We start from the raw sequence: 25585 nt of genomic DNA on the forward strand, positions 1-25585 counted from the left end.
AGCAGCCGCAACGGCTGGAGCTGAGCCAATCCAAAGCCAGGAGCTCTTCCGGGTCTCCCATGTAGGTGCTGGGTCCCAAGGCTTTGGGCCATCCTCAACTGCCTTCCCAGGCCACAAGCAGAGAGCTGGATGGGAAGTGGGGCCTCTGGGATTAGAACCGGCGCCTATATGGGCTCCTGGCGTGTGCAAGGCGAGGACTTTAACCACTGCGCCATCGTGCCGGGCCCCACACTTACTTTAAAAGGAGAATACCTGGGATATGTGCAACTTGATGGTTAGAGAAAGTGCTTGGGCATGAAGACTTTCTGTTTCTCTCTTATTTTACTGTTTGGGGGAGGGGAGAACATAATGACTACAGTTTCTGGTTGTTAAGGATGAGAATATGTAAATGTTTAACACATTTAAAATATCTTGAAATACACTTTTTTTTTTTAAAGATTTATTTTTTATTATTTTTTTATTGGAAAGGCGGATATACAGAGAGGAGAGACAGAGAGGAAGATCTTCCATCCGATGATTCACTTCCCAAGTTGCGCAATGGCCAATGCTATGCCAATCCGAAGCCAGGAGCCTCTTCAGGGTCTCCCACACAGGTGCAGGGTCCCAAAGCTTTGGGCTGTCCTCGACTGCTTTCCCGGGCCACAGGCAGGGAGCTGGAAGGGAAGCGGGGCTGCCAGGACTAGAACCGGCACCCATATGGGATCCCGGCGCCATTGCTGACTCATGTCCTGGCCACTCCGCCTCCGACCGTCTCCTCGCCGAGGAGCCTGGGAGAGCAGCAGAGGTTAGCCCGAGTGTGGGCGAAGCGGGAGGAGCTCTGGCTGCTAGCTGCAGCCTGGCTCGGGCCTGCTGTTGAGCCACTTGTGGGGTGTACCAGAGGATGGAAGATATCCGTCTCTTCCTCTCTCTCTTTTCTCTCAACTCCCCCTTTCAAATAAATAAGTTTTTAAAATGAAGCTATTGTGTTTGTGTGGTGTCTGTTGTCTAATACACAAAACACCAGTAAGAACTGTAGCCAGCACTGATTGGCCGTTATGTACCAGACACCCTTACACGCGGTCTCCCGCTTGACCCTCCCAGTTGTCCGCACCGGGGACCAGGAAGACATTTTAACACAGAGGTGAACTCACGCGTCCCGCTCACTCAGTGGTCGTTGCTGATCGGCGCGTTCTTGTTTTACTTCTCAGGCATTTATATTCCGGAGGATGACCGCCATGCGCCGGAGAAGTTCCGAGGCCTCGGCATTCGGATCGAAGATGATGTTGTGGTGACCCAGGACTCGCCCCTCGTCCTTTCTGCAGATTGTCCCAAAGAGCTGAGGGACATTGAGCAGATCTGCAGCAGGGCCTCATGACGGGCACCTCAGGGCCAAAGGGGTGGATGCGGGCGGCCAGCGCTGTGCCCCCTGGGGCGTGTGGGCATCACTGCACCGGTGCTCCTTCTGGGAGCGTGGCAGTGTGCGTGGGTGTTATCACCTGCTTGGCTTTTTTTTTCTAAGAAAAATGAATTTTTGAGTGGTACGTCGTCGCTGTTTTTGGTAACTTTAATTCTGTAGAATTAAGGACCAAAGCGAGTGTTAGCTGGAAACGTTACAAAAGGTCTTGGTGATGCGTTCGTGCATTCCAGTGACACAAACATGTACACAAGGCTCTGCTCTGCTCAGCTCCCCGCTCTGCGCCAGCGCTGTCTCTGTGAGGTCGGATTCAGAACTAAGCTGCCCGTGGCTGTGGACGGGCAGGCTCCCACCCCCGCCCACATGCCGCAGATCCTGCGTGGCTTCTGCAGCCACCGGAGCCCCCAGGCCCTGCTGGGCTGCCATCTCACCATCCAGCTGCAGCCCCAACTCCAGGGACGTGGGCGCTGAAGCGAGGAATGGCAAGCCTGGCGTGCTGTTTGGTTGCCAGAGACCCAGGAAGCATTTAGATTCTCAGTAAGAAAACAAAAGGGTGGAAAGGTTTGTGTGGCGGCTGCCATCCCCAGCTTGCAGCCATCTGTCAGTTTCACAATGGTTTCTGAAGGGCCACTGGGCCCGTCCGTTAGGCCACCAGCTGAAATGCCCGCTGGCTGTAGCACAGCCCCGACCCAGCTGTTGCAGCATTTGGGGAATAAACCAGTGGAGGGCTTTCTCTCCTCTTTTCCTCCTCTCCGTCAAACGAAACCTTTTCAAGATGGCTCCTTTCCCAGACATCCTACAGAATCTTCAAAAAAATGTGTTTTTATTGGAAAGGTAGATTTACAGAGAGGAGGAGAGACAGAAAGATCTTCCATCCGGTTGGTTCACTCCCCAAATGGCTGCAACAGCTGGAGCAGATCAAGAGTTTCCCACTGGGTTTCCCTCTGGGTTTCACACATGGGCACAGGGTCCCAAGGCTTTGGGCCATCTCTGCTGCTTTCCCAGGGTGTAAGCCGGGAGCTAGATGGGAGTGCAGCAGATGGGACACGAAGCAGCACCCATATGGGTTGTTGCCACTTGCAGGCAAAGGATGAGTCAATAAAGCCATCACACCACCCTCCCCATTGATTTTTGGTAGGTCACGCTTCAAGCTTCTGCCCTGGCCTCTGTCCAGTTCCTCACTTACCTTGTTAAGAGAGTCGTGGCCCCCAGTTTTCAGAGACCCCTCTTATCAATCTTTGGTCTCTTCACTGCTGGTAAGAAACAAAATACTGAGACCACCAAGTATTTGTAAGCATCCCATCATATCACTTATCTTTCCCTGATGTTACAATGGCAGCAATAAAAAGCAGTACACAGCTAGGTTTCTGCAGCAAACAGGGCTGAGTAACTGGAGATGGCTAACTCCAAGCCTCTGTGGAGAAGTCTACCTCCTTTGTACGTGGAAATGGGCCCAAAATACCGAAGATGTGCCAACTAGTAGAGCACACATTTGAGGTGGACTTGGTTTTAGTTTGGGTTTTTTCCATGCTGAGGTTAGGCACTAGTTGAGGGGTTAACTTCTATACTGTTAGATGGTTGCTCATGCTGTCAGGCAAACCCAGAGCACAGGGCCAAAAACAGCCTGGTGGCCACACTATCAGAACCAGTGGGCTGGATATCACATCCCACCAGCGCTCACCTGCACACACGTGGATTTGCCAGGCTTTACAGTGCAGCTGCGCAGCCAGGGTCTGCATCCCCTGCACCTGCCCTGCCGCCTTCTGCCAACTTCTCTGGCCTGTGTTACTTTCTAAAAGAGGAGGAGGAAAAGAAATCCGCAGCTCGGACTTGTCACTCCTCAGGCCTCTGGGCCCCACTGCCCCTTTCCTGGGGTTGTTTCCGTCTTGTCCCTCTGACTCATCTGAGGCCTCCAGCTTTCTTGCAAGAAGCCTCAGGGGCTTTGATATGAAGCAGCCTGCTTGGAAGGGTCCAGATTGTGAGGGGGTTCCAAGCAAGTTCTGGTGCAGCTGTCACTGGTGGTTGCTTGTGACCTGTGACCACTGTAGCATCCTCCTGGAGATATTTAGATCCTCACCTATCCGAGGCCCAGACCCGCCAGCAAGGCTAAGTGTTTGAGTCAGAACTGTCCAGTGATGCGGTGAGCATCTGTAACTGGTCATGCAGACCGGGACGCCCAGGGCAGAGAGCTTTCACTCATTCTTCGCCATGGCCTCAGCTGTGGCCCAGATGTCCTCCAGCCCAGAGAATTGTACCAACACACGGACATGAAAACCTGCTTTGGGTCAGGACATCCCAGCTAGTGTGGGGCTTTTCCACCCCCACATTTGGGAAGAAAGCTTCTCTGGGTAGCCTGTGTTACTTAGATATTTCAGGATGCACTGTTGTTTCTCTGTCATAAGCAGGAAACTGGGATGGTGCTAGTATCCCAGCTGAGCTTCTGACGGCAGCTTCAGTGTGATCTGCATGCATCCACTTCCATGAGCTTAACAGAGAACCCATTCCTGTGCAGATACTCGCTCTGCATTGACACTGAAACCCAGCAAGCAAGTCTCCAGATAAACACGTCATGGCCCCATCACAACAGAGAAACCAAGCTTTGTCAGTTTTTCAGAATCATGGGTAACCCTCAAGCTTCTTAATGCCACAGAGGTCGAGGTTATGTCTGCCTCAAGGCATCAAGCAACACACAATCAGCTTGTCCTACAGGGTTCCAGGAGCCCTGGAAGGCCAGAATGTGGGCACTGGCCTAAAACCCACTGGAATGTATGAGAACTGGGGCTGGGAGTGAATTAAGTGGAGGAACTTGGGAAACTACCCTGGTGGGTCATAGCTCCCACTGGTGAACATGTGGTCCAGACCTGGGGGTCAGACAAGCTGGGCAAAGTAGCTCCAACGGCTGGCACATGTGTGGATTGATAATGGAATGGGGTGTACCAGGTAGACCTGAGCAAACCTTAGCCCACAAGCAAAACTAGAAATCAGAATGGAGCACAGGGCATGCCGAGCTCGGCTGTTGTACCTACTGGTCTGCATGAGCCAGGGATGCTAAGCCCCAGTGTCTAAGGCAGGGGTCAGGACAGATGAGGGACTGTGCCAAGCTGAGTCAGGCCCGGTTGGGAGCTAAAGTGAGACCCTAGCTAGTTTGAGATTCCCACCAAGGGCCACGAGGGCTGGAATGGGGCTGTGTTCTGATCAGGATACCGTTGTAGTCTCCCTTGGCACAAGTATGGACTGGGACTGGACGCACCAAGTCGGGCTAGACTCAAACACCATCTTGTGCTCTGGAGAACCAGGGTAGCTGTGGGACGGACTAGGCTAGGTCTCTCCCCTACTGAGCCATGTGTGAGCTGTCTGTGGGTATGGACGAGCCGTGACTGGGCTGAAACATCCAACAGCAAGAACCAGATTGGGTTGAAGGCCAGTCAGGAAAAGCCACTGTTACTGCTAGGACAGGAGGTGAACTGAGTAGGGCTGGCTCATGGACCCTCTGGTATGCGCAAAATGTGGCATTGGGAGAATTTCTGATGGAGGAGCCTGGGCAACTCCTCTGACAGGACACAGACCCTGCAGGTAAGCGCAAGAAGCATGAAAGGAAACAGCCTAGAAGAGGCCATGGGAAGTTTCCCACTGGCATAGATTTGGCATGGGTCAGGGGCAGACCAGGCTGAATCAGTTCACATCATCCACTGACGAATCTGAGCACCAGAACAGAGCATGAGTCGAGCCAGGTTCGGTCGTGACAAAAACCAGTGCACAATATGGAATGCCAAGCTGAGGTTACTGGATGTGACCACAGTGCCCAACCAGCACAGGTGAGAACAAGGAAGGGAGAGGGCAGAGTCGGCAAGGAGAATAAGAGTGTGGGGGGGGGGGGTTCCCCTGCTGGACAGCTACTCCCACTGGAGAGTGTGAGCTGGCATGAGAGCAGACCAGACTAGGCAGTGTTACTACACCTGTGGCCTCATGTGAGCTAGATCAGGGAAAAGCCAGGCTGGGCTGACTGTTCCTACTGGTTTAAGCATAAATCAGAGTGGGTGAGGGTTGTTTGGGCTTTGCCACAGCACCAGCTGGCAGAAGCTGGCACAGGGGGCTAATTCTGAGAAGTCAAACTGCAGAACCACCTGGAGAGTGCATGATCTGGGAGTGGGAGTGGCCTGGGAGGGAAATAGTGGGCTCCTGCCTCTTGGGTTACCACTCCCACTGGAGGGCAAGAAAACTAGGACAGGGGCTGGGGTGTCTAGACAGAGAGGCACCCAACAGCAGGTGTGTGGGCTGGATAGTTGAGTTAGTTACATGGAACTAGGCTTTAATACCCATTGACATGTATGAGAGCTGAATGGGATGTGGGACAGACTGGACTAGTCTGCTACACATACTGGCCAACCAGGGCAGGGGGCGGGCCTGGTGGGGGTTATTGTGGGTCCCTCCAACTAGCCTGCAGCTCCCACTGGTTTATGTGGAGGCCAAGTGTGTGCTTGGCAGGACCAGGCTGGACTGAAATACCCATTGGTTCAGCAATTGCAACCACAGCTGATTGGGGCGATGGACTGGGCCGGGCCCTATACTTGCTAGTACATACAAGAATCTGGTCTGGGAACACCTCAGACAAAGTCTCTTTGGGATCAATTGAAATGCTGGACTCAGAACCCTAACCAAGAAAAGACAGAAGACAGAACAAGTCAATCAACCACCTCAGCTATATGTTGGCAGTGAAAGACGGGGCAGACGGAGACTCTATGATGGACTATGTCAATCAGTGGATTCTTCAACGACCTCATTGTGCTTGGAGTGGCGAGATTGGCAGCAGTTCATAACTGGTGAACTATCAAAACCACTTGAGCAAGACCCTCAGAGCATGCCCCACATCTGGGACCTGGGGTGGGTGGGATACTAGGTGGGGCTTTTCCTTTAAAATCCCCCTTTACCTCAGATACATGAAGGAAACAATATGGAACTAATAGTCTTACCCACTTTCCTGTAGCCCTTGAACCTTTTTACCCTAATTAACTATGTAAAGAGTGTCAAAATATAATAAAAAATAGAAAAAGTTAAAAAATATATATATCTTTAAAAAAAACCCCACCTGGCCTCAATAGTTTCGCTGTGGGCTTCAGGTCCTCGTCTGAGGGTCTTGTAGGCACACACCGTCAGTGCCAACGCTCGGGCTAAGAACCCTAGGAGGGTTCCTGGACACCTGGGTCTCTTCAAGCTTTCCTTTGCCAAGGTTGAAGTTGTGTTTATCACGGGATTCGTTTTTGATGAAGACATACACCATTCCAATTTTTCTTCTGGTTGAGCATCGAAGTTAACACACTCCTACCATCTTCCTAAGACTCTTTTAAAACGGTGATTTCTGAATCGGCCGAGAGAGGGGTCCAGCGGAGCCAGCTCACTGCCAAGTCTGGGTGGGGTGGCACCGACAGGTGACAGCGACAATGTCAGCCGCCTCACAAAGACTCCATGAGCACCGGAGTGAGGGGCACGAGTGAGGCTGGACCCTACGTGGACCGGCAACGAGGGTGCGTGGGGCCTGGGCCCTGGGATCCCTGTCCTGTCACCAACCGCTGGCCCCCGGCTGAGGGCCGCCGGCAGGTGGCATCTCCCAGGTTCCTAGGCAGGTGAAGGCAGGGCTGGGATGGATGCCCGCATGGTTCACCCTTGGGGAGGACATGGGGGGGTGTATCTCCACGCCGAATCCCAGTGCGTTTACTCAACTGGAATCATGGAAACCAAGGCAGTGCCAGTGCGGGGCCTGCCAGACTCCGGTCTCGGGCCTCGCAGGGTCACTACCCTAAGTGGGATCAGGGTCCGCTAAGGATAACCGCGGGGCGCCATGTCGCCCTGCCGCCGGCCCTTAGGAACGGCGCTGCTGCCCAGACTGAGGTGGAGGAAGCAGCCGCCGCCCAGCCGAAGAAGAGAGGCCGGGGGCTTCCCGGGGGAAGGGCGGCGAGAGCGAGCCGGGCCGAACGCCTCGGTCGCCTCAGCCCCGCCCGGCCCCGCCCCGGCCCCTCCGGCCGCCGACGTGAGGTGGGTTGGGGTGGGCGGGAGGCCTGCGCCAGCGCCTTTAAGGGGCGTGGCCATGTGCTCCGCCCCCAGCCGCCCCTCGCGCGCCAGTCAGGGGAGGAGGCGCCCGGGCCTCGGGGGGCGGGTGGGAAGCGAGACGTGCGCTAGTGCGCAGGCGCCTTGGCCGGACGACACAGCGTGTGTTTCCAAAATGGCGGCAGCGATGGATGTGGATACCCCGAGCGGCACCAACAGCGGCGCGGGCAAGAAGCGCTTTGAAGTGAAAAAGGTTGGGTCTCGCCAGCGCCTTCCTCGGGGAAGCTTAGAGAAGCACGGATCAGGCTGGCAGGCCCTGGGGTGACCGAGGCGCGGAGGAAAGGCGCTTCCTTTCAGGGCGTTCCTAGGAGCGGGTACCATGAAGGGAAGCCCGGGGCTGGGGGAGGGGGCGGGCCCTGGCGTTGATGGACGTGCCGGCGGCCCAATGCCGAGCGCGGGGCTGAGGTGCGCCGGGCGGGCGCACGGGCCAATCACGCGGGGGCTTGTTGAGAGGCGCGCGGCTGCGACGGGGCTGCGGGAGCCTAGCGCCTGAGCTGTCACTGAAGTGGCTGAGGGGGCAGCGGGGGCAGCGGGGCGAGAGTGGCGAGAAGCCGGGGGCAGCCCGCGGGCTTCCCGCACCGGAGAGGCCCTGCGGGAGCCCGGCTCGAAGGAGGAAACCCCGCTAGGTCCCTGACCCCGATGCCCACCCCGTAGAGTGTCTCCCGTGAGAGACGTTGGGTCGGTTCTGTGGTGATCTGTCGACATCCAGAATCTTCCATTGGGAAAGATATTTAAAACAAACAAGCAAAAAAAGAATTTTTTTTTTCTGCAAGAAAATACCCCAAACCATTTGTGCGGGACTGCGTCCCAGTTAGGAGTGACCGGTCCAGGGGGCGTGGGGGGAGGACACAGGTAGAACGAGGACGCTCTTTCGCGGGCGTTCTCCCTGACTAGGCTCTGCCCGAGAGAGGAACGGGGAGCTGTTGGTGCTGGGAGGTCCGGGCCGCGGACAGCGCCGGCCCTGCTCGGCCCGCAGCCATGTTGAGCACTGCTAGCCGGAGCTGCGTGTGCAAACTGCCGACCAAGTTCCGAGAGCCCCGGGACTGCCCTGGAAGGCGAGGAAGGGCTGGGCGGTGGCGCCACGTTAGCGTGGCTGAGGGGAGTGTTTTTTTCACCCCTTGTCTTAACCGTGGAGGGTGAGCGTTCCCAGAGCCGAGCAGCTCCGTTTATTTGATGCAGAGAACGGAAGCTCTTAGGAACGGATTGGCGTGGCGTAGCGGTGTGAGGTTGGAGGGATGACCTTGGTCGGAAACCCGCACAGGGTCGCTGGTTATCCGGCTTATCCCGCCATTACCCACCTGCTGATCTCCGTTTGTTCTGTTCCAGCTTTCCCCTCCGACCCCTGCTCCCTGAGCCGCCTCTGGGGTCCTGCCGTGCCAGAAAAGCCCTTCACGGGGGTGCACGTTGGTGCTTATTAAGCCCCAAACAAGCACTTGAACCGTTCCTCACGTGCCAGTGTTGATAGGACTAAGTGATTTTAAACCTTTTAGGGGAGGGAGTAGAAAGATGACTCATTCTTTTCTGTATTTGCTGAACTTCTGCAGAATGGGTGAGCACACATACAGCTCGCAATTGTCCTCTAATGTAACGAGTAAAAAGATGTCACAGCTGAAACCTCGGGCTCCTGGCGGCCCCTGGGGCCCGGGTGGCAGCAACAGCGGTTGCAGCAAAAAGTCCTGAAGTGTGTGTGTAAGAGTAAAAGAGACTACGAGGAGAGTGCATTGGCGCTTGTCTTTCTCTTCGCAGTGGAATGCAGTGGCTCTGTGGGCCTGGGATATTGTGGTGGACAACTGTGCCATCTGCAGAAACCACATTATGGATCTCTGTGAGTAGCTGGAGCAGGGTGGGAACTGTTGAGAGGGGACGCAGGTCATGGCCATCGCGGTGTGGCAGTTCCCTTCACGAGGAGACAGGGCACAGGGCGTCGGGTTTCTGATGGTTAGTGCATCAGTGTGTTCAAAAGCAAGCCATTCTTCCTGCTGCCCGACTGACCTGCCCAGCTCTGAGTGGATCCACTTCTCGAGGCTGAGGACACGTGGAGAATGCACAAACACGTGCTGTTTGTGCTGCCTCTGGGTCTCCCATGGAGGTTACAAGGCGGAAATCTGAATGAAGAGTAAGTTATGACCTAAAACATTGTATCTGCTCTCATTTTCTCCTGGGCAGGACTTACAGCTGATCCTTGGCGTCCTTAGCCTCCCTCAGGAACGGCAAACAACGGTGGATCCTAAGTTTATTTTGTTTGTTTGTTTGTTTTTTCAGGAATTATGTTTGCACTGAGTAGATCTGTCCTCCTGTGTTGTCATGAAGCCCTAACCCATACTAGCAGCGGCTAGTGGCCTTCCCATTGGAATGGTTGTTACAAGTCCTGCAGGGATGAATGGAGGATTTGGAAGGATGTGTGTGGGCTGTATGCCAGGACCATGGCACTTAATGAAAAGGGCCTGTGCAAACAAATCTCCCCAGGTGGCAAGGGACAGTTGTGTAAGGCAAAGCCTAAGGAAGAAGAATGTTTTTTCTTTTAAAATTTATTTATATGAAGGAGTTACGGACAGAGGAGAGGCAGAGAAACACATCTTTCATCTCCTGGTTGACTTACCAGTCGTCAGCAGATGGCCATTACTGGGCCAGGCAGGAGCCGCCAGAGGATACCTCCAGGTCTCCCATGGGGGTGCAGGGGCCCAAGCAGCGTCCTGTGCTGCCCTTCCAGGCTCCCAGGGAGCTGGATAGGAAATGGAGCAGCCAGGGCCTGCACAGACATGTATGTAAGATGCAGGCAGTAGCTTAACCCACCTCCAGTCCAGGGGTTATGAATTTTTCCTGTCGGGCCCAGCATGGTAGCCTAGTGGCTAAATCCTTGCCTTGCATCCACTCGAATTTTATGATGAGGGCCAGTCCATGTCTCAGCTGCTCCACTTCCAATCCACCTCCCTGCTTGTGGCCTGGGAAAGCAGTCGAGGATAACCCAAAGCCTTGTGGCCCTCCACTGGCTTGGGAGACCCAGAAGAAGCTCTTGGCCTCAGATTGGCTCAGCTCTGGCTGTTGTGGCCACCTGGGGAGTGAACCAGTGGATATTTCTGTATCTCCTCTCTGTAAATCTTCCTTTCAATAAAAATTAATCTTGAAAAGTTTCTATGTTAACACCAAACAATAGAAAGGGCATCATCAGTCACCATTGTCCTAGTAGGCAGTTATCTTCACTAAAGACATTTTACACATAGTAGGTGTCATCATAGCTGTTGATGGACTGACTGTGTTGTGATAGCGGTGGGACACACACGTTGACCACTGCAGGAAAAGTTGAGATTATATTTTCATCCTGGTACTAAAATGAGTGGTTGTCGAAATTGAATGGAACAACGAAATTGTTCTGTTTTTGAACATTTGAACTGTAGGCTCTCACTTCGTAGCTGGCTCTCTTGCCTTTGCAGTTTCATTGTGAACTGGTCTTTTCTGGGCTGGTCTCCCACATATATAAACAGCCTTCTTGCTGTTCCTGAAGGATCTGTGACCGGGGCTCGTTTTTATAGCCCTCTAAAATGTTCTCCGCTTCTTTCCCTTGTGGTTTTTTTGTTTGTTTGTTTTTAAGATTTAGTTACTTTCATTTAAAAAATAGATTTACAGTTTGAGATCTTCATCCGCTGGTTCCTCAGTGGCCTGAGCTGAGCTGGTCAGGAACTAGGAGCCTCTGTGTCTCCCATGTATGCGCAGGGTCCCAAAGGCCTGAGCCGTAAGCAGGGAGCTGGGCAGGAAGTAGAGCATCTGGGACACGAACCTGTGCCGTGTCGGATGCCAGCATATGGGGGAGGGTTGGCCAGTTGGACAGCTGTGCGGCAGGAGGAGCAGTGGCTTGGGCCTGCTTTTTTTTTATCCCAGCGTTTTCCAGTCCAAAAATTCCAACGCATACACAGTTTTAAACTTTCAGCTGCCCACCTTAGTGAAGCCAGCATAAAGAAGTGAAATTAATATGATATTTCATCTGCATGTTAAATATTTTCATTTCAGCATATGGTCGATGTAAAGTATGTTTGTTTTTGCATCAAGGTTGAGCTGCATTGCACACTGCCAGTGCGTCTTCATTCAGGCTAGCACATCTCACGTGCCTGGGTGCCTCACGTGTTGAGTAGCTAATGTCTTGACCAATGTAAGACTAACCCATTGTTGATCTTCATATCTCACGTTGAACTTGCTCCAAGAAGTTTACTTGGATCATACACATATATAAGCTGGCCATGGCAGTTTTGTTTACTATTCCTAGCACACACAAGGGCTTCCATTTGTATTAGTCATTTAGTTGAGTTAGTCTCCAGGCGTATGTTATGCTGTATAGCAAGGAGTTAGCGTGGTGTGTACTGTAAGAAAAGTTCTCACTAAATACTTGCTGAGTGAATAATATAAATACAAAATACCAGGAGTATGCTGTGGTTGTTGCAGCTTGGAAAGCATAAATCAGATCTTTTGTGTTGGAGAGTGATCACAATATGTGACAGTGGTAGATCTCCCTGGCCTTGTTTGTACTTTGGCTGCTTCCCTTTTATTCTTTAAAGATTTTTTTTTTTAATCTGAAAAATTTAAAAATATATATATAGAGATAGGTAGGAAATGAGAGGCCTCCAATCCACTGGTTCACTTACCAGATGGCAACAGTAGCAGGTGTTGGGCCTGCCAGAGCCAGGAGGCAGAAGCTTCATGCAGGTCTTCTACGTGGGTGCTGGGGGCCCAAGCACTTGGGCCATCCTCCTGCCATCCTGGGTTCGTTAGCCCAGAGCCGGATTGGGGGTGGAGCAGCTAGGGTTCGAACCAGTGTTCCTACTCCCATTGCCAGCAGTGCAGCCAATGGCTTAATGTGCTACGCCACAGCACTGCCCCCCCTCCCGTTTCCTTCCACACTGCAGTCCAATCAGCAGCTCACATAGTGTTTAATAGAGATGGCAGGAATCCATCACCAAAAACCACATGCAGAGTTTTCAATATGTTTGGGCGGGGTCTTTGATTACGTGCCTGCTGCCAGTTGCTGTGCCTTGCCTCTTCGCAGCCTGTGGCTAGAGGCTCTTTTCTGAAAGTACGTAATAAGTTTTTATAATGCTTTTCTTTGCCTCTGTATTTAAGTATTTGTGTACTTAATGTGAGAGAATATAGTTCTTGAAAGGACTACAACACAAGTGCTGTATTTTCTTAGAATTGAACACTTAATGAATCCAGTTCGACTTTTGGTTAGATACCCATATTATCAGAAAATGTCTGATGTCTTCTAAGTAAGCTAACGTTGCAGTATAATGGGTAAAGCTGTTGCTTAATAATTCTGGCATCCCACATGGGCACTGGTTTGTATTCTGACTGTTCCACTTCCAATCCAGCTGCCTGCCGTGGAGTGCGGACAGAGGGAGAGAAAGGTTGTGAGGTGGTCCTGCTGTTTCACTGGGGCTGGGCCAGGCGGGGGCCAGGCGGGGGCCAGGCTGAAGCCGGAACCTGGAGCTCCACCCAGGACTCTGATGTGGTGACAAGGGCCCGAGAATTCGAGCCATCTTCCACTGCTTTGCCACGTGTGTTAGCAGAGGAGTAGGCAGGACGTGGTGGTGCTCACCTGCTTGTCGGCCTCACAGGCAGTGACGTAACCACGTAACCCGCTGTGCCATGATGCCTGCCCCTTGCTGGGGCTTAGTATTGATCTTACATGCTCCCGTTAATTGATTGTTTTAGAATATTCCTGAAATGTACAATGTGCTGGGTGTTCTTTTCTTCGTTTTTATTTCTCTTACAAAGCCAGACATCCAGAGAGGAGGAGAGACGGGGAGGAAGAGCTTATGTGCCATGCTGCCGTCTGCTCGTGAATAGTGCCTGTCTCAGATTGGTTTTTTGTTGTTGTTGTTCCTTTTGTTTTTAATGGGTTTTTTTTAATTGGAAAGGCAGATATAGAGAGAGGAGGAGATACCATCTGCTGGTTCAGTCTCCAGGTGGTTACGATGGCCAGAGCTGAGCCGATCCGAAGCCAGGAGCTTTTTCCGGGTCTCCCACCAGTGAGTGCAGATCCCAAGGCTTTGAGCCATCCTCCACTGCTTTCCCAGGTCACAGGCAGAGAGCTGGATGGGAAGCAGGGCTGCCGGGATTAGAACCGGCGCCCATATGGGATCCCAGCGTATGCAAAAGAGGATTTAGCTGCTATGCTATCGCGACAGTCCCATGTTTTGTTTTTCAGATTTTTTTTTGGACAGGTAGGGTTATTGAAGAAGAGCTATCATTTATCTGCTGTTTCACTCCGCAAATAATGGCAGTGTCTAGGACTGGGCCCTGCCAAAGGCAGAAGCCTAGAACTTTATCTGTCCTCTTTGCGAATAAAAGAATCCCAAGGACCCAGCTGTCCTCTGTTTTGCCAGCCTCATTAGCAGGCAACTGAATTGGAAATGGAATAGCCAGGATTTGAACCAAAGCTTACATGGGTTATTGATGTCATAGGTGGGTTTTTTTGGTTGTTATGTATTTAATTTTATTTGATGAGAAGCTGCTTTTTCCAAGATTAATTTGATTGGAAAAGCAGATTTACAGGAAAAAAAAAAGAAAGATCTTCCGTCCTCTGGTTCATTCCCCAAATGGCCACAGTGGCTGGAGCTGAGTCCATCTGAACCAGCTTTGGTACACGGGTTCAGGAGCCCATGTACTAGGGCCATCTCCTGCTTTCCCAGGCCGTAAGCAGAGAGTAGGATCAGCAGCGGAGCAGTAGAGCATGAACTGGCCAGCCAGTGGAGGTTTAGCCTTCGAGCCGCTGCACCATGTCAGGCCCTGCTGCCTCAGTTTCGCTTGGCACCCACTGCACTCGGCGCAGCAGAAGCCTGGGAGGTGTAGGTGAGAGTCCCTGCTGCTCTCTCCTGATGAGCCCCAAGCCACGGCCCCTCTCTCCTGGCATTCTCAAGGGCATCATGCTCGTTTTCATTCTTTGTTACATTTTTTTTTTTTCTGAGAAAGAATACATATAGGCTTGGCCCGTATTTTCTCTGTTTATGGAAGCGATTTTCTTTTTTCAAGTGTTGAGCTCTGCACTCGGCATAGAAACACGGGCTAGGGGCTGGCACAGTGGTTCAGCAGGCTGATCCTTTGTAGTGCTGGCATTGCATATGGACACCAGTCCAAGTCCTGGCTGCTGCACCTCTGATCCAGCTCCCTGCTTGTGGCCTGGGATAGCAGTGGAGAATGGATCTAGTCCTTGGGTTTCTGTACCCACGTGTGAGAATCCTGGCTTTGATGGGCTCAGCTCCAGCCATTGCTGCCATTTGGGAAGGGAGTCAGCTGATGGAAAATATTGTCTTTCTATGTAAATCTGCCTTTTTTAAAAAAGGTAGTAAAGAAGCAAAGAAAGGTAGGGTCCCTACTCTGCTGGAGCTGTGACTCGGGCTGTCCAGAGGGAGCACGGGGTCACTGGCAGTGTTACAGGATGCACTGTGAAAGTTGGAAGGGCAGGAGCTGCTTCTGTGGGGGAGTCAGGAGAAGCTTCAGCTCTCATGGGAGTGTAAGCTGTTACTGAGGGAGGAGATGGACCTGAGAGAGAGAACTCGCTCTGGTGTGGAGACAAGTCATGGAGCAAGGACGAGGCTTCTTCCTGCTTTTGGTATGTGTGTGTGCTGCCAAGGCAAGCACAGGTGGAGACTTCATCGTGTCGGGAGCCGGAGTAGTGCCATGGCCACAGCCAGAAAGATCCAGAACAAACTGAAATGTGATGGACCTTAGAACAGTTTGGAGTTTTGTGTTGTTTGTTTTTAAAGATTCAGAAAGAGAGTGGAGATGGATCTTCTGTCCAGTCCGTTGGTTCACTCCCCAGGTGGCCATGGAAGCTAGGGCCGAGCCAGGGCAAAAGCAGGGTCCAGGCACTTAGGCCATCCTCCGCTGCTTTCTCAGGCTGTTAGCTAGATCAAAATTGTAGCAGTCAGGACATGAAGTAGTGTCCATGTGGGATCCTGGCATTTCAGATGGCTGCTTTAGCCACCGTATCACACCAGCCCCAAAACAGTTTTTGGTTTTACTATATGGCCTAGTGGATAAATCCTTACCTTGTATGCACCAGGATCCCATGTCGGGTGCTTGTTCGTGTCCTAACTGCTCCACTTCCCATCCAGCTCCCTGCTTGTGGCCTGGGAAAGCAGTTAAGGATGGCCCAAAACCATGAGACCCTGCATCCGTGTGGGAGACTCGGAAGAGGCTTCTGGCTCCTGGCTTCAGATTGGCTCAGCTCTGGCCATTGTGGCCATTTGGGAGAGTGAACTAGTGGACAGAAGAGCTTTCCCTCTGTGTCTCCTTCCCTCTGTAGATAGGCCTTTCTAATAAAAATACATTTAAAAAACAAAACACACACACACAAACATGGCCCTGGTCTAAGGTCAGGGGTCCCGCTTGAAGGCTACCAGTTGTTCTTTCTCTGCCATTCTGAATACTGAGTTCACAGCTTCAGAAGTCAGCAGCCTGTGGTCTACATTCTCCACTGTAATCAGATGATTAAAACGTAAGTTACACTGTTTTATTGGGAAAATGGATGCCAAAATCAAGTTTTGGAGGGTCAACGTGGTGGCTCAATAGGCTAATCCTCTGTCTGCAGCACCAGCGTCAGATATGGGTGCCAGCTGCTTAACTTCCATCTTCTCCTTATTTGTGGCTTAAGAAACAGTGGAGGATGGGCCAAAGCCTTGGGACCCTGTATCCACATGGGAGATCTGGAAGAAGGTCTTGGCTCCTGGCTTTGGATTGGCTCATTTCCGGCCATTTGGGGAGTGATGGAAGATCTTTCTGTCTCCTTCTTTCTATAAATCTGTCTTTCCAGTAAAAATAAATGGGAAAAATCAAGTTCTGTGATTTTGAATCTTTTATTATTAGGGTGGTATATGCTGTTCTCCCATAAGACCACTGTATCTATTAAAATCTTTGTTACCCATGCATTGTTTTCCACATGCAGTGATTTGAATTATTTCCTGTTATGCAATTGAAAACTTTTTATATTAGTTTATCTGAGACAGACAGAATGAGAGTCCTGTACTGTTGCTGGTTCACCTCCCAAGTTCCCACAGAGCTAGCACTAGGCCAGGCCAAGGCCAGGGTTAGGAACTCAGCGCAGGTCTCCCTGTGTGCGTGACAGGGACCCCGTTCCTTGAAGCGTTGCACCATCTCCCAGCGTGCACTTTAGCAGGAAACTGGAGTAAGGTGCCGGAGCTGGGACTGGAACCTGGTTCCCTCGTGCTGTATGTGGGAACTGGCGCCCTTAACTGCTAGGGCTGACACTCAGGACTGCATTCTGTTACCATCTTTGGAGAAAGCAGATTGTTCCTTCATGATTCTTTTTTTTTTTTAAGATTTATTTTTATTATTTTTTATTGGAAAGGCAGATATACAGAGAGGAGAGACAGAGAGGAAGATCTTTCGTCCGATGATTCACTCCCGCAACGGCCGATACTATGCCGATCCGAAGCCAGGAGCCTCTTCCTGGTCTCCCACGCGGGTGCAGGGTCCCAAAGCTTTGGGCCGTCCTCCACTGCTTTCCCAGGCCACAGGCAGGGAGCTGGAAGGGAAGCGGGGTTGCCGGGATTAGAACCGGCGCCCATATGGGATCCCGGGCGTGCAAGGCGAGGACTTAACCACTTGCGCCATCGTGCCGGGCCCTCCTTCATGATTCTTAACCATTGAATAGTTACCTCGAGTTTTTGCCTTCAGTCCCAATCTCAGCAGATCTCCATGGTGAAGTTGCTGGTGGCTGTGGTTGGAGTAATGGCCTTGGCTTCCCAGAGCGAGAGTACAGCAGTGTTGACCCTGATGTCTGACCATTGCCCTAACTGCCTGGCCGTGCTTTGCTTGATGCTGTCCTGAAGAGTGTGGGGTTTGGATGCTTGTCCAGGGGTCTGTCCGCAGTCAGGGGTCCTCATTCTTATTGTGCATCCGCCTCAGTTCACAGTTTCCCACCTGAGCCCTTTGTGGGTTGGAGCGTGCTGGCAGGCGAGGCACGCCTGTGGGCAGTTGGGGACTGAGAGGAAACGCCGACCACGAATAGAAAAGAGATGCCGGGCCCGGCACGGTGGCGCAGTGGTTAAGGTCCTCGCCTTGCACGCCCAGGATCCCATATGGGCGCCGGTTCTAATCCCGGCAGCCCTGCTTCCCTTCCAGCTCCCTGCTTGTGGCCTGGGAAAGCAGTCGAGGACGGCCCAAAGCTTTGGGACCCTGCACCCGCGTGGGAGACCAGGAAGAGGCTCCTGGCTTCGGATCGGCATAGCATCGGCCCGTTGCGCTCACTTGGGGAGTGAATCATTGGATGGAAGATCTTCCTCTCTGTCTCTCCTCTCTGTATATCTGCCTTTCCAATAAAAAATAATAAAAATAAATCTTTAAAAAAAAAAAGAGATGCCAGTTCTGGAACAGAGTGAGGAGGTTTAAGACTTAAATTCACCAAGTGAAAATCACTTCCATTTTGGTAGGCCAGGTCACGCCCAGTCTTTAAAAGCACAAGTTAATCATTTTTTAAAGACTCATTTATTTGAAAGAAAGAGTCACAGAGAGGAAGAGACAGTATTCCACCCACTGGTTCACTCCACAGTGACAATGACCAGGACCAGGCCAAAGCCAAGATCTAGGTCCTTCCTTGGGGTCTGCCACTTGAATGGCAGGAACCCAAGCACTAGGACGTCTTGCACTGCTTTCCCAGGCCATCAGGAGGGAGCTGGAAGGGAAGTAGAGCAGCCAGGACACCAACTGGCAGCTCTACTTGGTGCTGGCACCACCAGTGGTGGCTTTACCTGCCACACAGCACCGGCCCGGGGACTTTGTTTTTAAACAAGGATGGGGAGTGTCCACAGGCATCCAGTGAGGATGTGTTGTCTTCTGTGGGCTTTTACTCTTCTAAAGCAATGGAAAGAATGAACCGTGTGGGGGTTGTTCGGTTGCTTCCAGGTCCCATGACCCTGCTGTCTTGTTCCCACAGGCATCGAGTGTCAAGCTAACCAGGCGTCTGCTACCTCGGAGGAGTGCACCGTGGCGTGGGGCGTCTGCAACGTAAGGACACACCTTTACTGTCTGCGTGGCTGGGAGACGTACTGCCACCCTCCCCGCTTTGCCCGTCTTGAAAACGGGAACAGTCACAGTCCCACCTTTCTCCCAAAAGGCGTATAGTGGTTAAAAAAACAGACTTTACAAAGTCATCATGCTGTTCTTCAGTAACAGTGTAGAACTGTGTGATACGAAAAGCACCACTGCGTGTGAATAAGCAAGCCCAGCTGTGTTGGAGTCCTGGGGCTTCACCTTCAGGAGCTGCCCTTAGTTCCTGCGGCCCCTTGATGTGCGGAATCTTTACCTTGCAAGTTTGGAAACTGGCTTTGGAGGGTGTGTGTCTGGTGCGAAAGCAAAGTGCTCAGATCTGTGTGTGGCCAGTGGACAGTGGTGGGAGTTGGCTGTGGCAGCAGTGTTTTCTGCAGCATCACGAGGCTGAACGCAGAGCCTTCCCTGGCCGTGACAGCTGTGGAGGACAGCAGACATCAAACATGTTATTTCTAGCACATGTTTAAAAATTCACCCTTAGAGCCATGTGGTCACAGGCAGCATGAGCTGGACCCGTCCTGCTCAGGCCTCCTGTGTGCCGAGGGGACAGGACCCACAGCCGCAGAGTGACTGAGGACAAGGAGGGTCTGGTCTCCCCACCATTCCCTGTCTGCGTCTTCCTTGCTGGTGTAGAATGGGCTAGTGGGAAACGTGTCGTTACGGTTTGGTTAAATGTGCGTAGGCCTGCCTCAGGCCCAGCTCTGGGTTCCATGCTGAGTCCTGTGCAGCCCCTGGAGTTAGCAAGTCACCTCACTTGTCTGCGCTTCAGCTTCCTGTCTGCGCAGTGAAGATAGTAGTATCGGCCGTGCTTGCTTGCCGGCTCGGCGCGAGGCTCAGATAAGGTAGTGTCAGCATCGCTGCAAGCTGCTGAGTCCTGGAAGTGTCTCTTAAGTAAATTCTCCCTGCGCTGCCCTGTACAGCCGCAGGCACACCCTAGGACACGAGCAGGAGAGCCAGGGACCCCGAGCCCCGTGTGACAGGTCAGCTTAGGGAGCCTGGGGACACACAGACCCTGTGCTGCTACTGCGAGGTGCTTGACAGGCACGGGGAGGTCAGGGGCCTGGAGCACCGCAGGTGACCCTGACCCCAGCACCCAGTGGGAGAGAAAAAAGTGTCTTGGCTTCCTGCCCAGATTTCATAGTTGTGAATATGTTAAGCCTACAAAGCATACATCATTTGTTAGGGTGTCATTTGGCATCTCCTGCTCTCTGCCTCAGCCCCCCAGTCGCGGTGGGGCTTCAGGCTCCTGGCTCCTGTGGGCGCCCCTTGGAGGTAGCTCAGTCCCTGCGTGTGCTTGGCTCGCACCAGGACACAGGGCCCTCTCCACGACGCTCACCGGTTCCCCGCCCACTACCTCAGGTACCTGAGAGCCTTTACCTCTGGTGCCTTCCTGGTCCTGACTGTGGAAGTAGCCCTGGCTGCTCCTTGCCGGCTGCTCTAAGGCTTTCCCTCCCAGCACTTCCTGCCAGCCTGGTCTGAAAATTCTCATTCCTTGTAAAGACCAAGTGCCTCACCCTTTTAAGGATTATGAGCCCTGAGCTCTGGCAGTCTCCCCGTAGGGAAGCGTGCCTGTGAGCAGAAGGCTGACGGGCAGGTGGACGTGGGAGCCACGCCTGCCTGGTCCTCGGAGGAGAGCTGCAGCGAGCTCTCCACTAGCTGCGTGCCTGTGCTGCCGCCATTCTCTCTCCCTTTTGTGGAAACATTTTTTCCTTAAGACTGATCTGTTTATTTGAAAGGCAGAGTTAGACAGAGATCTTCCATCCACTGGTTCACTCCCCAGACTATGGCAATAGCCGGGGTTGGACTCAGCTGAAGCCAGGAGCTTCATGTAGGTGCCCCAAGTGGGTGGCAGGGACCCCAGGATTAGGGCCATCCTCTGCTTTCCCAGGTACATTAACAAGGAGCTGGATAGGAAGTGGAGCAGCTGGCACTTGAAGCGAAGTCCATGTGAGATGCCGGTGTCACAGACGGCAGCTTAGTGTGCTATACCACAGCACCAGCCCTGCTGGCAGCATTCTACCAGTGTTTAATCGCAGACAGCCTTGTCACCCCCAGGGTGTGCTCCGATGTTGAACCTGCCTTGTTGTCCCCTGTCCTAACCCACCCACCATGTGGACCCCCACGTTCCCTCCTGTGAAGCATGTCAGTGAGGAGTGCGTGCTAACCAAATGTGTCTTTTCTTTCAGCACGCTTTTCACTTCCACTGCATCTCTCGCTGGCTCAAAACACGGCAGGTGTGTCCCTTGGACAACAGAGAGTGGGAGTTCCAAAAGTAGGTGTCTCGGGCTGTTTGGTGACGTCAGGCGGGCTGTTCTTGGGGCCCCTCGGGCTGATGGGGGTGTAGTCTTAGGGGACAGAGAAGTGGGGTAGGCCTTGTTCGTGAACTGAGCTGATGGTTAGATGTTCAGAGGAGCATTTCTGTGGAAGAGGAACAAAGGGCCGGCACGTGTGGAATCAGCTCAGGGCTTCCCGACCTCCTGGGGCTGCACAGGCAGAAATCCCAGCGTGTGAATGCTGCCATGGCCACGCAGCGGCAGCCCCTGTGCTGTGGGTCGGACCAGCCGCCTGCCACATGTTCCACTGCTCTCTCACAGGGCCGGCGTTTGGGGCTGTCCTGACTGATTTATTATGTGAATAATCATGGCATGGTAAACTTAAAATTTCAGATGGTTGAAAGGGCATTTACCACAAAAGCTAGATCTGCCACGTTAGGCCCACACTGGAGTGTTGCTGGGGGCAGCAGCCTCATGCTTCTCGGTCTCCATAGGTGGATTTGCATGTAGGACCATATGGTACTGGCATGTGTATACATATACATCTTAATAAGGCTTATTTATTTGAAAAAGTGACAGAAGGAGAGACAGAAATATCCGCTGGTTAATCGGCTAGTTCATTCCCCACGTGGCCCCAACAGCCAGGGCGGGGCCAGGCCGACGCCAGGAGCGTCTCCCATGTGGGGCAGGGACTCGAGCGCTGGGCCCGTTCTCTGCTGCTTTCCCTGGGTGCGTTGGCAGGGAGCTGGGAGGGAAGTGGAGGAGCTGGGACTTGAACTGGCAACCATTTAGGATGGTCCCTTGTGTATAACAGTTTATCCTGTTTTTTTCCTATTGCGTACATTTTAGTAAAGTCCATACACATAGCCATCAGACCACCTGCTCTGTGGTGGGGGCAGAGTATGCCCTTAGGTACCACGCTACCCGTAACTTTAAGCCCGTCTGCATTGATGGGCATCTGGTTTTGGTTTTCCGTGTTAAGCAGCGTACAGGGTGGACATCTTACGCATGAGTCGTGGTGTACATGTGAAGTGTCTGTCACAGGGGAGTGCGCAAGCTTGCACCCTGCCACTGCCAGGGGTCTGCCACACACTCCTCAGCCCTGCTGCCCTGGGGGCCAGAGCTGGTGCTCAGGGCGCAAGTTTTCACAAGAGATTGGGCAATTTTTTTTTTTAATCTTTTACACGTTTCTGTTGAGTGCCTCTGAATACGTGTGTATTGTGCCCCTTATTCTTGATTTTTAATTAGGATGTTGATGAGAACTTCTTTTTTTTTTTAGATTAAAAAATTTTTGCATTCTAGTCAAGGTCTAATACCCCTCTGTGTGTCTCTCAAGAAACTTGCGAGGGACTCTGCCGTGCACGCCCGAGCTCCGTGCGTGGAGGTGGACGCGGAGTCTTGCATAAGGTGCAAGCATGTGTCAGGCCATCCTTCCCTGTGCTTGCAGGCCTGACAGGACTACCCGTCAGGCAGCAGCACTTTGCTTCATGCCAGGCTTCGGTCCCAGAGCCAGCCTCGCCTTCCCTTTCAGACCTGCTCTCCACCTGGCCCCTCGCAGGTGCCCATTCTGGTGCAGAGTTCCTCCAGCGAGCCTCAATGCTGCCCTTGGAGGCAGTGCCCATTGCTGCACTGGGAAAGAATAAAATCTAAAGCACTCTGGATTTTTTGTTCATTTGCTTTTGGTTTTTTGTTTTTAATTTTATTTTTAATGATGTTTACATAGTTGATCAGAGTGGGAAGGTTGGAGGATCAGCGGACAGTGGGTGAGCTGTTGTTTACTCGTTTTCTTTTTCTTCTTCCCAAATCCGGGGAGAGGAGGATGCAAGAGGACAAACCACGCCCACCCCCCCAGACAGCTGCACTGCCCGGGGGTGGCGGCCTGCCGCTGATGGCACCCCAGGCTCCCCGCCGTGGGGCCCTTCCTGGGGGTTCTGCTCACGTGTTTTTGATAGTTCTGAGATGCTGCTGCTAGTGCTACTCCAAGGATGAGGAAATTCTGTGTTCGTTTGTTTTCGAGATGTATTTATTTATTTGAAAGAGAGCGATCTCCCATCCACTGGTTCACTCCAGGTGGCTGGAGCAGTTGGGGTGAGGCCAGGCCAAAGCCTGGAGTCTCATGCACGTGTCCCATGGGGGCTGCAGGTCCCAAGAGCTAGGAACATCTGCTGTACCTCCCAGGCCATCAGCTGGATCACAGGAGTAGAACAGGCAGGATTTGAGCCAGCAGCAATATGGGATATCCAGTCCCAGACTGTGGCTTTATGCACTACGCCACAGTTGCAGCCCCGCTAGCACACGCCTTAAGACTATGTCAGTCCCGCTCTGCGTTCCATTCACACCCCCGCGGTGCTGGCTGCTCTGGGGAGTGGCAGGGCGGCTCTTCTTAGATGATGTGCAGGTGATTTTTCTGTGAAAAGCATTCCAAGGATCCTCCCAGATGATGGAGGCAGGATCCAGGGGTCCACGTCCAGGTTCACTTGACAAGCAGCTCCCTGCCCAGAAAGAGCCAAAGCAAGGGAGATGTTATGTTGAGCAATGTCACGGAAAAATGGCCTGGCATGTTTACTGTGACGCCTGCCTTGGCTTCTGGAGGACTCGGGACCTCGGAAACTCCTGGCTCGATTTTCCACACTCCCTTCTCCCAGAGTGCTGCCCGCAGCCACAGCTCTACTTGGCACTGAGAGCGGACTTTGAACTTGTTAGCCGTCTAATCACTGTCCTTGTCTTAAGCCTCCCTTGCCAGGCACGTCAGGCCAGGGACACCCCAAAGTTCAAGCAGGCTGGGTGGCAGAGCCCCTTTCCCCAAACCAGCTGTGACTTCTTCACTCCCCGTGGCACCCTGCCAGGTGCTGTGACTGAGCCCAGGGAGGGCCCAGCGCGGGGTTAGGTGAGATTGCGGAGAGCTGGAGCAGCAGTGACCCGCCCAGGCTGGGACGCACGAGCGAGCAGTGCTGTGCCGAGCTCAGGTGTTCATAGGTAGAAGCACGTTTTAGCACCTCAAACAGGAAACTGCCGTGGGATTAACAAAATGATCTACTTTGTCTTTCAGGTATGGGCACTAGAGAAAGAATTCTTCCATCAAGCTGAATTGTTTTGTTGTTCATTTAAGACTTGCCCTCTAGTTACTTAATTATAAATTAGATAGAACTGTGTCTTTTCTGTGTTGAATTTGTTGTTCCTTCGGCCATATTGTATTGTTAAGTAAAGTCTGGTTGAATTCTAGAATGGTGTTGTCTCCTGTGTTCGTGGGAGGGAAAGCCAGCTTTTGCAAATGTGACAGCAGTCATTGTGAAAGCCACCGCTAGTCACAGGAGTGGGCTGCAGGCCCCCGAAATGGGGTCTTGCTAACATCCAGTTTTGGGCTGGCCTGAGCCGAGTGCGTGCGAGTCTGGAGTGCAGGGGGCTGCCTCTGCTGGCTCAGGGACCAAGTCCTTGCCCTGTCACTGTTTCCTCGCCGCCAAGTCCTCACGTGCCTTTAATTTAGCCTGCTGGCGTCTTGGTCTCTTGACCCAAAGTCATCCATGGAATTATTTATTCAACACCTACTATGTGCAGTGCTTTGGCAATGCAGAGCTGAATTAGACAGCTGTCCTCGACCTTCACGCCGCTGCTGTGTGTGGAGATTGCCAAAAGGATAAAGTAAATGTGATAGATGCTAATTCTGGAAGGATCCACAAGGCCCAAATCTAGGCTTTGGATTTTTTTTTAAGATTTATTTATTTGTGGGCCCAGCGCAATAGCGTAGTGGTTGAAGTCCTCACCTTGAACATGCTGGGATCCCTTATGGGCGCCGGTTCATATTTTGGTGGTCCCACTTCCCATCCAGCTCCCTGCTTGTGGCTGAGAAAGCAGTAGAGGACGGCCCAAAGCCTTGGGACCCTGCACCTGCCTGGGAGACCCGGAAGAGGTTCCTGGCTCCTGGCTTCGGATTGATTCAGCACTGGCCGTTGTGGCCACTTGGGGAGTGAATCATTGGACAGAAGATCTTCCTCTCTGTCTCTCCTCCTCTCTATGTCTGCCTTTCCAGTAAGAATAAATCTTAAAAAAAGATTTATTTATTTGGAAGGCAGAATGAGAGAAAAGGAGAGACATGCAGAGACCCCTTCCAGTTCCAACAAGTGACTCCCCAAATGATATGGTGAGGCCAAAGCCGGGAACCAGGGCCTCCGTCCAGCCGCTCCCCAGGCTGCAGCAATCCAAACACTTGGGCCACATGCTGCTGCCTTCCCAGGCTACAAGCATGGAGCTGGATGGGAAGTGGAGCAGCCAGGACTTGAACTGGCACCCATGCGGGATGTTGCCTTAACCTGTGCCACAATGCTGCTCAAACAGGCAGGATTTTATTTTTATTTATTTATTTATTTATTTATTTATTTTAATTTACTTATGTATTACAAAGTCAGATATACATTGAGGAGGAGAGACAGAGAGGAAGATCTTCCGTCCGATGATTCACTCCCCAAGTGAGCACAACGGCCAATGCTATGCCGATCCGAAGCCAGGATCCAGGAACCTCTTCCGGGTCTCCCAGGCGGGTGCAGGTTCCCAAGGCTTTGGGCCGTCCTCTACTGCTTTCTCAGCCACAAGCAGGGAGCTGGATGGGAAGTGGAGCTGCCGGGATTAGAACCGTCGCCCATATGGGATCCCATTACGGTCAAGGTGAGGACTTCAGTCCCTAGGCCACCGTGCTCGGCCCAAGCTCAACTTTATTATTTGGCATGTGAACATTCATTTCTCATCTGTTAGAGTTTGTCTTCTT

The 25585-nt window shown here is 52.5% G+C and overlaps 2 protein-coding genes across 2 annotated transcripts in view; both read left to right on the forward strand.

Moving 5' to 3' along the window:
- XPNPEP3 (X-prolyl aminopeptidase 3) overlaps positions 1-1472 on the forward strand; it is a 30586-nt gene extending 29114 nt beyond the window's left edge. Inside the window, exon 10 of the mRNA XM_040986542.1 lies at positions 1188-1472. Coding sequence (XP_040842476.1) covers positions 1188-1354 — 167 coding nt within the window. The 3' untranslated portion in view covers positions 1355-1472. The remainder of the gene's footprint in view (positions 1-1187) is intronic.
- Positions 1473-7514: 6042 nt separating this feature from the next.
- RBX1 (ring-box 1) lies at positions 7515-24048 on the forward strand. Its single transcript, XM_040986597.1, has 5 exons — positions 7515-7688; positions 9242-9320; positions 18441-18511; positions 20740-20825; positions 23876-24048. The coding sequence occupies exons 1-5, from the start codon at positions 7611-7613 to the stop codon at positions 23886-23888; spliced, it is 327 nt and encodes a 108-aa protein (XP_040842531.1). The 5' UTR covers positions 7515-7610; the 3' UTR covers positions 23889-24048.
- The last annotated feature ends 1537 nt before the right edge of the window (positions 24049-25585 follow it).

This window comes from Ochotona curzoniae, unplaced genomic scaffold (genome assembly GCF_017591425.1).
Source record: "Ochotona curzoniae isolate NIBS_2020 unplaced genomic scaffold, NIBS_Ocur_1.0 contig_1014, whole genome shotgun sequence".
NCBI lineage: Eukaryota > Metazoa > Chordata > Mammalia > Lagomorpha > Ochotonidae > Ochotona > Ochotona curzoniae.